The 11,678-nt window shown below is 43.9% G+C and overlaps 1 protein-coding gene across 1 annotated transcript; it reads left to right on the top strand.

Annotated features, from left to right (window-relative positions):
- timm17a (translocase of inner mitochondrial membrane 17 homolog A (yeast)) lies at positions 1–5,468 on the top strand. Its single transcript, XM_035386680.1, has 6 exons — positions 1–129; positions 902–1,001; positions 1,298–1,361; positions 2,013–2,141; positions 3,081–3,191; positions 4,292–5,468. The coding sequence occupies exons 1-6, from the start codon at positions 104–106 to the stop codon at positions 4,360–4,362; spliced, it is 501 nt and encodes a 166-aa protein (XP_035242571.1). The 5' UTR covers positions 1–103; the 3' UTR covers positions 4,363–5,468.
- The last annotated feature ends 6,210 nt before the right edge of the window (positions 5,469–11,678 follow it).

The following is an 11,678-nucleotide window of genomic DNA, read 5'->3' as shown; positions in this document are numbered from 1 at the left end:
ACTTTTGGTTATTGACAATACGTGTGGTGATTTTTAACCCCGACTGGCAACCCTGTTACGCATGTTGCTACGTCATCCTGTCGCCTGAAGAAGAGGAAGAAAAATGGAGGAATATGCACGTGAACCATGGTATGGCCGCTTCTCATTGCATTATGTTTGCTGACCAACGTGTTGTATTTACGAATGTGTTCATATTGAATGGCCGACACAATATGAATTATATTTTAATGAACTGCTATATGATCGCAGCTGAATCTACTTTGTCATTGGCTGCTGCAGGGATGGTGTCTTTTTAGCAACACTAGACTAGCTCAGCTGGGTGACCTTGTATAATTTAGCTATAAAACCACTAACGTTAGCAAAATATCTAACGTTATCTATTTCACATTGTCGTTGCCTGTGTATGATTACAATTTGGAATCACACTGTTTTCAGTTCAAAGACATATTGTTTATTTCAGATGAAACGTTTGTCAAACATTACAACTGGCACAGGCTAATTTGTAGGCTGCTGGCTTTGTGGCTAGCAGCTAGGTATAGTCAGCTATTTTTTCTGCTGGCCCATAAAAGAAGTACAGAATGGATTTTAGAGTTTGGCTTCCAGAAATAAAGCTAGACTAGACTAATACAGAGACGTCATTATTCCTGCTCAGTTCTTAATTTACGGGTTGACGGGCTACTAACAATTACTGTTAGCTAGACTAGCTACTGTATATTTCCGCTGAAAGTATTTTACAATTTGGGGAGAAACCGTTTATAGACAGTCTTTGCTAACGTTACACAAGGAAACTCACTGAAGCTTTGTAAATCTATCACAACCTACCATGTACGTGTGTAGTCTGACCCTACTTGCGATTGATTATATTTGATGGAATAACGTCATTGATCTTTAATTCATCCAGTCCCTGGCGGATAGTAGACGACTGTGGCGGCGCATTCACGATGGGAGCCATTGGAGGTGGGATCTTCCAGGCGGTCAAAGGCTTCCGAAATTCACCTGCTGTAAGTTCACCGTCACCTCCTTACCCTTTTCCTGTTTGTTCAAGGTCCGGAGAGCTGACGTTGGTTGGACTTTAGTAATGTCAGCGAGCTGAAGGGTGGTCTTTTGGGCAGAGCTGGATTCTGTATATAGCTTTTAATATTTTGTTTGAAAATATCCAAGCTTAGTCTTTGTTGTTACTGGTGAAAATAAAACGAATGAGTGAGTAAAATTATTGGATGGGGGGTAAAGGGCTGTCATTGTCTAACGTATGCTGAAATTGACCGTTTGATGTGCGTACGTGTCTTTCGATCTGCAGGGGATGAACCACAGGTTGCGAGGGAGTTTGACGGCCATAAAGACCCGGGCCCCGCAGTTAGGAGGTGTGTATGCAGTAATCAAAGTACGCATGTCGTCCCTGTTGATGGTCCGTTGATCCTCTTGCCTGTTGATGGCCAGTTGTTCGCCATAAAGTTCCTTTGTTGGTGTGAAAAGTTTTAGAAAATGTCATTGACCACCGAGCAAGAAAAAAATCTGTCTGCTGCTTCTTAGCTTTATTAACCGAATTTTTTTCATAAAATCTTCTGCGAAAACCTGATTAGATTTGGTGTATGGAGGATTATAAACCCTCTTTATAAAGTCGAAAATATGAAGTAGAAAGTCTTTCTGATGTCTTTTGGTATCAGAAACATGAATGGGGTGCAACAGTGGTCCTACTGTGTCAGTATCAGTGCTGCTGGATTGGCTGGTTCAGTGACCTGTGTGTATGTGTGCATGTGTGTGTGAGTGCGTGCATACATGTGTATGTGTGCGTGCCTGCGTGCGTGTGTGTGTGCCTGTGTCCTTGCAGGCAGCTTCACGGTGTGGGGGGGGGGGGGGGGGGGGGGGGGTTAGGGTTATGGATTTGATGGGTGTGTGTGTGTGTGTGTGTCCTTGTCCTTGCAGGCAGCCTTGTGGTGTGTGGGTGTTAGGGTTAGTAAGGATTATGGTTTTGATGGGTGTGTGTGTGTGTGTGTGTATGTGTGTCCTGGCAGGTAGCTTTGCGGTGTGGGGGGGTCTCTTCTCCATGATCGACTGCGGGCTGGTGAAGGTGCGGGAGAAGGAGGACCCCTGGAACTCCATCACCAGCGGGGCCCTGACCGGGGCCATTCTGGCTGCCAGGAGTGAGTCACCGTCTCCATGGCGATCAGCTGGGATTTTGGGGGGAGGGGAAACGGTGTACAGCAGGGCACACAATCTCAGTGTGCTGAAAGGTGTGATTTTAAACTCCATCGGAGGACAACGGGAATATTTATTCACAGTTAACTCCAGACTCTTCACCTATTTGTTTGTCTGCTGTGCTTCCCAAAAAAGTTTCCCAACCTTTACCTGGGCACAAGCTAGGAACGCTAATGCACGCTTCCATGTGATCGTGCCATTGTCCTTACCTTCAGAAACATCGAATGCCACAGGTAAAATAGGTCTTTCAGGGATTTAGTCTCTCGTCTCCTTCCATCTGGAAATTTTGTCCTTGTGATTTTGTTCCCTTTTGGGAGTTTTTTTTTAACCACACCTGCTGTTTTTTCAGGGGTTCAGACTCTGTCTTTCCCAATTTTCCTGTTTCCTGTTTTTCCTCGACGCGTCTTTGTGACACTGCCTCCATAAAAAAGCGCTATACACATAAAAGTGAACTGAACTGAGTAAAGCTGGACTTCCCTTTGGCTCACACACCTGTACACTGCCTGCAGAATATGGGGACTGGGAACTTAATAACTCAAACAAAATACCTGCTGAAAAGAAGTGATTAAATTTGCCTGAACTGGGGAATGGCAAAACCGAAGCCTGATTCATAACCCATATCACACTGTACTTTGGCTCCGGTTGCTTGTTTTAATGTGGGGAAGGTGGGAACGAAGCACCGGGAACATTGATCAATGTGGCCAGCCTGCTGGGATAAATGCATTGGATGAAGTCAATGTGCCTGCAATAGCATTACACTACATTACATCACATTAAGCAGATGCTCTTATCCGGAGCGAGTGCAGTACAGGAGGAAGATAAGTGCGCTGGCGAATGTAGAGCATTGATCCCTGACCCCTGCGTTCTCTCCACTTCCTCCTCAGACGGGCCCGTTGCCATGGTGGGCTCCGCGGCGATGGGGGGCATCCTGCTGGCGCTGATCGAGGGTGCCGGCATCCTGCTCACCAGGTTCGCCTCGGCCCAGTTCCCCACCAGTGAGTCCTACCCGCCATCACGGCACTGTCACTCGTTACAGTACATTACATCGCATTACATTACATTACAGGCATTTAGCAGACATTACATTACATTGCATTACAGGCATTTAGCAGACATTACATTACAGGCATTTAGCAGACATTACATTACATTACAGGCATTTAGCAGACATTACATTACATTACAGGCATTTAGCAGACATTACATTACATTACAGGCATTTAGCATTACATTACATTACAGGAATTTAGCAGACATTACATTACATTACAGGCATTTAGCAGGCAGACACATTACATTACAGGCATTTAGCAGACATTACATTACATTACAGGCGTTTAGCAGACGCTCTTATCCAGAGCAATTTTCCACAAATTTAGCATAATCAGAGGGGCTTTGGGGTTATTTTAATCTTCCCTTATTAGCTAAAATATTGTGATATGCATGTAATGTTTATGTCCGATGGAGCTGCAGAAGATGTGCGTAGACTGAACACAGGCTCATTAATGTCCTGTTGTAGACTGTACACAAGGCTAATTAATGTCCTGTTGTAGACTGCACACAGGCTAATTAATGTCCTGTTGTAGACTGCGCACAGGCTAATTACTGTCCTGTTGTAGACTGTACACAGGCTCATTAATGTCCTGTTGTAGACTGCACACAGGCTTATTAATATCCTGTTGTAGACTGTACACAGGCTAATTAATGTCCTGTTGTAGACTGTACACAGGCTCATTAATGTCCTGTTGTAGACTGCACATAGGCTCATTAATGTCCTGTTATAGACAGCACATAGGCTCATTAATGTTGTGTTGTAGACTGTACACAGGCTAATTAATGTCCTGTTGTAGACTGTACACAAGCTCATTAATGTTGTGTTGTAAACTGCACACAGGCTAATTAATGTCCTGTTGTAGACTGTACACAAGCTCATTAATGTTGTGTTGTAGACTGCTCACAGGCTCATTAATGTCCTGTTGTAGACTGTACACAAGGCTAATTAATGTCCTGTTGTAGACCGCACATAGGCTCATTAATGTCCTGTTGTAGACTGCTCACAGGCTCATTAATGTCCGTTTGTCTCCCAAATCCACAGGCCCGCAGTTTGCAGAGGAGCCAGCGCCCATGCCGGCCCCCTCGTTCGGGGACTACAGACAGTATCAGTGAGGCCCCTCCCTCACCGCCTAGCTCTTTCCAATTCCTCAACGAACTCATGTTTCTTATTGAAGTATCACTGAAGGACTATGGGAAATGTATGCAAGGACCATGTGCACGGAATTCCTCCAGGTTGTGGAAGCGATGACAGAGCTCAGGAAGGCCACGTGCGGACTTCACTTTCTAATTTATTTTCCCGAGCCGTCGGCAGCATCTGCCCCATCTGCCCCATCTGCCCCATCAGCCCCATCTGCCCCCGTCTGCCCCAGTCTGCTTTCAGGCGTGTTTATTTTGCCCGTGGTTCTCCCCTAACCACTCTCACCGTGCCGGTGAAGGAGACGGACCGGGAGAGGCGCCTGGCCTGGAGTTCAGCTAACGCAGCTGTAAATATTGCAGGCCGCCTGCTTGCAGTGTGCTCCTGGATGCCAGCTATGCTTCCAGCTTTTGGGCACACCCCTATAAGTGGGCTGTGCTTTGAGCTTTTGGGCACACCCCTAAAAGTGGGCTGTGCTCCATGCTTTTTGGCACACCCCGATAAGTATGACCCTAGCTCTTCACTCTGAGCTATTCGGTGTACCCCATGTAAGTAGGGTGCACTGACCAAGCAACCCAAAACAGAAAGGGGGGCACAGGTGCACCCCCATGGCAGTCGAACCCCAGGTTTGGGAGCCGTGTTGTAACTGTAGTGTGTTCATGTGTTTTCAGTGGTTTGCTGTGTGGTCCGCGCACCGTAACGTTCTGCATCGCTTGTCCCTGTTATGGCGGCAGTCAAAATGGCACCTTGAGCACTATTGTGTCTTTATGCATGACAGAGAGGGAGCGTACAGTATGTCCCACATACGGCTGAGCTTACAGGATTTAAAACCTGAGCGCAGTTGTTTATTGGGCACAGTGCTTGAAATTAGTGCCTCAAGTCTGTGCAGAATAATTAAGAAATGAATGGTGCCACCTGTAGCCAGAGTGATACCTTTGTAAATTTGTGGTTAACGTCAACCATTACAGCACGTTTTATGTAAGGGTTGTGATTTCTGAGCTCTGTATCATAAGTATCTGTAAGGCCTGTTGGTGAAATTGAGAAATATAAACCTATTTAGTAAAATATAGAAAATGGCATTGTGTGGTATTGTGTTTTTGTCTGTTTTTTGTTTGTTTTTTTTGTCTGGTTTATCTTTTAGATGTGGCCATAGGGATTGTTCTGTGCAGCAAATCAGTTCAGTTGTGAAGTTGCAGAGAGAAAATATTTCCAGGAGAGACAAAAAGGTGCTTTTTAACAAACAAACCCAAAAAGAACACTTATTTTGCCACATCACCTCAAACAGATGAGCCCACACAGATGAAGTGTGACATCAGAAAGGTGTATCAGCACACAATCTGCAAGTCATATTCAGTTAAAATATTGGGGATCTTCATAATATTTGGCACAATAGAACACAATAAAGAACACTGTTCAGTTTTTCAACAAGCAAGCCTTTAAAAATAAAAATAAATCTGGTGTTGAATAAAAAAACACAAATACAGTAGTGGTGAAGTTTACTGTGCTATTACCAATTTACTTACAATTGTGGTGCCAATTTATTCTGATTCAATTTGCTTACTGTGAAAATAGTAAACACACCAATACTTGGTTCATATGCAGAGTGTTACAGTTTGCCCAAATATATTTCTGCATTACAACTCGATACAGGTTGAGCCATTGGAACCCAGGGGAAGATGGAGAGCACATGGAAAAACTGCAGATATAATCCCCTGTGAGATGTGTGTGGCAAAATGCAATGATACGTTTCCTTTGCATCATTTTGCAGAGAATACATTTAATTATGGATATTTTATCCAGTGCAGTGCTTATGAAGTTATAGAATCATTTGTCTTTACCCCCGGAACAACAATTACACAAACGCTAGCTTAGTAATATCTAAAGGGAGATGAAAGTGAAATATGATTTATAATCAGTGTACGATAGCTGTCCAGCCACCTTGAATGCATTGAGCACTAACCCTACAGGCTGTACTTCTTTCTGGTGGTATTTTTAAAAAGGAAAAGGGACTTACTGGGTATGCACTTATTTCCTTCAATGGTTACAAAGAAAAATAAAAATGCATAAAATTTGTACTTATCAGTGTTCATTATTGAGGCCCTGATAAAAGATATTAGTGGTGTATTTTTAGGCTTCCTAAGGAACATTTGTGAGCAAATCAAGAGTTTAAATGCAGATGTCTTTACAGTGAATCATTATTTATACAAAAAGTAATCTCAGATAATTACAAAGCTGTTGTTGATGGTGTAACTCTTGGGAGGAGGAAGGCTTGAGGTGTGTGTATGGCAATGGGCCTCATTCATAAAACATGCATACGATCATATTTGATCATAAACTGTGTGTAAGAACGTTTCCATTCATCTTTATTTTTCTTGTCCATATTTGTTCATGGCTCTTTCCTTATGCTAATCACATGACCAGGATTATGCATAAAAATGTAGTCAGCATTCATCATCTCATACACCTGGGATATGCACTAAAACAAAGGTCTGCACATCTGCAATGAATCCCATTTGAGTTTTCTCAAGAACATTTTTAAGAACAAAAGTAAGAATAATTTAAGAAAGGTTTTGTGGATGAGGCCCAATGTCAGTATGTTCAGCTTCCGCAGTGTCAGTGCAGATCACTCTTCTGAACTCAACCCTATCGAGCGGGACCCCGAACCTCGGCAGGAGGTAGATAGCTCCGCCCCTTTAGTCACCATTGACAACCCACCCACCGCTGAGGACTGTTACATCACAGTACATCGGAACCAGGCGCCATGTTTACATTTTACATTAAGTGCAAGGGGCACAGTTTGTTGTTTTCCATCTGGGATTCAAACTTGTGACCCTCTGGCCTGGGTTCTAGTGAATCCTGCCTGAAAATTCTGTCCTGGAATTCTGATGTAGCCTTATCTGAGTGTAGCTGAAGACGAGTTAGCAGTGGCCGGATTCGTTGTAATGGCAAGAAAATGATGATGGATGTTATCACGTTTGTAAGAACTGCTGAAGTCTGTGTCTGTTTCCATGGAAATTCCATTTGTGTGCGCTGTTTTTGTAAAGCAGTGCTGGCTTTATTTGGTAATGTACCTAGGCCTTAAATGATCCTAGGCTTGACCAAGGGACTTATTCTCATTTTGGTTTATGTAAGGCATGGTGACCACTAGAGGGAGACAGAGACCAAAATTATGAAGTCTCCACAAACGCGTCCCTGTGACTTGGGAAACAACAATCAATTCTACAAAAAAGTAAAACTATCTGATCCACTGGTTTATAAAGATTTAATTCTCAGTGAAGTCTGTAGAGAAGGACTGTAGACTCACTGCATTAATATATTTTATTGGAATTTTGATTTGCCTGTTTTCTTAGGTATTATCTCTGTTGTGCTTGAGAGAATTTGTACTGACAGAAGATGGTCTGGTGTCTATCCTGAAGGCAATTCATATTGTCTGCACAGAGGGGGAGAAGGAAATTTCACATTGTTTTGTGTTTGTTTGGAGAAATTGCTCCTTGTAAAACACCATATAAACACAAACTATTGCTAGCGTAATTTAAAAATATCAATAAAAACCATATTCATCTTGTTCATGTCTCTTGGTGGATCTGACCAGAGTAAAGCCTGTATGGCAGTTGAATGGCATTTGAATGGCAGTTGAATGGCAGTTGGATGGCAGTTGGAGTTGGCTCACAGAGTATCGGAATGGGCTTGATGACATGCATGAGTGTGGCTTTCTTTTGTCCCTCACAAGTGAGACGTTTCCTTTTGTCTCCATGCATCTGTTTCCTGTGTTATATTTAAACTGGAAGGAGAAGATTCTGGAAGGAACCTTGTTGTCACCGCAGTTTGCCTTGGCTGCTGCTTCCTTGTGGGTGAACACCAGGTCAGCCAGTAGACTGGTTTTCAAGCAGTCCTGAACCATCTTCTCTTTCTGTCCCACAGTAAACTGGTTTCACTCCCTAACTATCAGGGCCTTCCCAACATTTCCTCCTCTCCAGCTGTGAATTCCTCAGTATTAGCAAATTTACAAGACTTTGTTTTGGCTTTTAACTACCAGCAGTTTTAATATGGCTTGTTTGTTAGCTGTTTATAATGTGAGTATCATTTGAGAAGGCACATAAATTGAGAAGTAAATGATTTCTGACCATGCTGTGCTCAAGATGTTTTACGTTTTTCTGGCCTATAGCTTTTGCTAAGGTGGTACAGAGACTATTATTGAACATTGTAATGCATGAATTAACGATGTTCCACACTTTAAAAATGCAGGTTCAATTTTCCAGTCTTTTTCAGACTCTGTTTTATGATGCGTTGTCAGGGTTGCAGCAGGCTGTCACGGCTTGCAAAGGAAGCAGTGGTTATTTCCTGTTGGCATCGGAGTGTATAATTCTGAAAAAGAAGCAGATTCATCAATGCATCGGTTTCGCTCTCTCTGAAGACGGTCCGGTCGCTCCGTGCTTTAGGCGACCTTTTGAAGGTGGGAGAACCTCACGCTCTCTGGGTCATGCATCATTAACCTGGTGACTGGCCTCAGAAGCAGGTCCCCTTTCTCCGAACGACTCTGTAAATGAAAGAGCCGGAACTCCTGCTACCGTCTGCAGTTTTAAAAAAAAAACTTTAAAAAGCACTGAACAGTTCTTACTCAACTGCTTCCTCAGCTCTCACCTCGAAACTCAGAAAAGGGGGTTTCCCCTCGAACTGTGCAGCCACACCGCAATCACGCTTTAGCCCAGAGAACGGATTGTTGCAGTTTTGGGGCAGGTCTGCTTGTTGGAGCTCTCCTGCGTGAACTCTACACGCCGTGCACTCGACACACCCGTGACTCTTTCTGCCCAGCTCCCGGGCTACGCAAAATGACATTCCTCAACATTCAAAACATTTGGTTTCGGCCTTTACGCCTTAGGAATTGGGACATTGTCTCAATGTTGAGAAACATTCTGTCTGCTGCCACCGTCCGTGTTTCGCAATCCTGTGGTTTTAAAATAGCTCCACGGTTGCAAAGGGGACGAAGATGGGGATTGTTCAGCAGTCAGTGCAGACAGTGAGTGAGATGAACTCGGCCCAGTTGCACGCCGCCATGGTGTTCTGTCCGAAGGCTTGGCAGAGCCAGATGAGAGGGAACGACGGCACCGAGCGTTCGTTCTCAGTCAGTGTGTGGCCACTGTTTTAGTCCCTCCAGGTTCAGTTTACCCTAACCCTCTCCAGCACATCTCCACTGAGCCATAACACCACACTGCGTGTAACTTTTTTGTTATTGGAGCCTGTGGTTCCTCGCCGTTTTTCATTTAACGTTCGCAGTTTACAGCTCATTAGGGTAATTTTGTTCCTGTGTATATATAACTTTTCATGTTCAGCAGGGTAGTTGACCAGTTATTCAGTCGAGTCTGTACTTGCTGCCCTCGGGGCAATACCTTCACCCCTCTAGGGAATCTTTGTACTCTGATCTTGATTTCGTAGTTGTGTTTATTTTGCTCTGAATAAGTGTGGCTGCTAAATGCCAGAAAATAAAGTTACTGTCGGCTGGATCATTCTAGTTATCAAATTATTTGTGATCAATAATATGTTGAATGGATGGTCATTGTATATTATTGGGTGTTTTTCTTGTTCTTCCTTGCCCAGTGGGATCACCACACTTATGTACTACTAAATCTATCTGAATGCTCACTGCATTATCTATTTCTCTTTAATTATTTTCCTGTTGATTTATTTGTTTGGGTACACGACTATTTCCTGAACCAACCGACACAAAAGCAATATCATGAACTCTGTGCAGTGAAACATTTTGCTTGTATTATCACCCATGGTGATCAGACAGGGGCACGGGTCAGGATTCCTGGCAGTGATTGGCTGAAGAATGCAACGCAGGAGCCAGGAGTCCTGGCTGTGATTGGCTGAAGAATGCAATGCTGGGGGGCCAGGATTCCTGGCTGTGATTGGCTAAAGAATGTAATGCTGGGGGGCCAGGATTCCTGGCTGTGATTGGCTGAAGAATGTAATGCTGGGGGGCCAGGATTCCTGGCTGTGATTGGCTGAAGAATGCAACGCAGGGGGCCAGGATTCCTGGCCGTGATTGGCTGAAGAACGCAATGCAGGGGGCCAGGATTCCTGGCTGTGATTGGCTGGAGAATGCAATGCTGTAGCAGATGCTGAACCTGCTACACTGTAGACAGCACGTTTCAGAAAGAACACAGATAGTCGATAAGATATATGCTGACAGCGGATTTACTCCTCTCAAACACAGCTGTGGAATGTAGCTGCTGGCTACATTGCCACAGAGAAACTGGACAACTTCCAGCCACTTTGGTGTGAGTCCAGGTAAGCGCCATTGAAGATACAAAAGGGAAATAGGTCACAGGTATTTCCATGTACGTAGGTCCTTGGGTGGGAGGGGAAACACACCCCCCTGCCCCCCAATTTAGGAAAACATCAAGTGCCCCCCCCCCAACCCCCCAAGAATTATCACGTTGTATTAGGTGGTGTTGTTACTGTCCCCCGCAGCCCACACCAAAACATAATCATAAAGTGCGAAAATTAATTTCCTCTTTGCTGTCAGCACCAAAGTTGAAATGAGATGTATGTCCGTGTGTGTACCGTTGGTCTGAGAACTGGATCTGCTGCCCCGGGGCTTTCGGGAAAACTTCCCGCGGCCTCTTAAAAGGGCAACGTATCTTTGGAAAAACGCGCACTTGTCAGTCTCCTCTAAAGGCGGACTTCATGTAGGCCTAAATTGTCTTTGATAAAGACAAAACAAGGAATCATCTTCCTCGTTGATGATATAAAAATATTAGAACACAGGATTGTCTGGGGTAGCAGACCATAATCTCTGGTGGCACCGATGGTGGAAGGACAGTTATTTCTAAAAGTACAGTATGGGGCTGAGGCTTGACTGACTTTGAATGCCATAAATTAATGGATGCTAGATGAGGACTAGCACAGTGATTGCATGGGATCTGATGCGTGGCAAATGTGTAATCTCCTCTTGACAGCGTAGTAAAACATTTCACAGGAAGACCAGCAAAATGTGAAAGACAATAGCTGACTTACATTAATACCCGATGTGTAGAGGGTGCAGAGCAGAGCGCTGTTAGTGAATTAGTTTATCAAAAATGACCAAGCTGGTGGATACATTTTACTGTTTCCAGTAGGATGTACACTTTTAAATGTGATTGTTCAGAATTTTGAAATTACGTATCCAAAAAGAAATAATAATACATTTATTAGAAGTTTGCACAGCTCTATACCACTAGTTAAATTGAGGTCGGCCCACCCTTGAATTGAAACAATAAAACGTGTGGCGTTGCCGCTTTAAATGCGCTAA

The sequence above is a fragment of the Anguilla anguilla genome, chromosome 13, assembly GCF_013347855.1.
Source record: "Anguilla anguilla isolate fAngAng1 chromosome 13, fAngAng1.pri, whole genome shotgun sequence".
NCBI lineage: Eukaryota > Metazoa > Chordata > Actinopteri > Anguilliformes > Anguillidae > Anguilla > Anguilla anguilla.
Note: the sequence above shows the minus strand (reverse complement) of the source record. Positions and strands in the feature narration are given on the sequence as shown.

Bases quoted from the DNA above. Each gene is read 5' to 3' on its own strand.
- timm17a (XM_035386680.1), top strand. From the start codon at position 104: ATGGAGGAATATGCACGTGAACCATG. The intron at 2,142-3,080 runs GTGAGTCACCGT...CTTCCTCCTCAG, and splicing joins GGCCATTCTGGCTGCCAGGA to ACGGGCCCGTTGCCATGGTG. The intron at 3,192-4,291 runs GTGAGTCCTACC...CCAAATCCACAG, and splicing joins CTCGGCCCAGTTCCCCACCA to GCCCGCAGTTTGCAGAGGAG.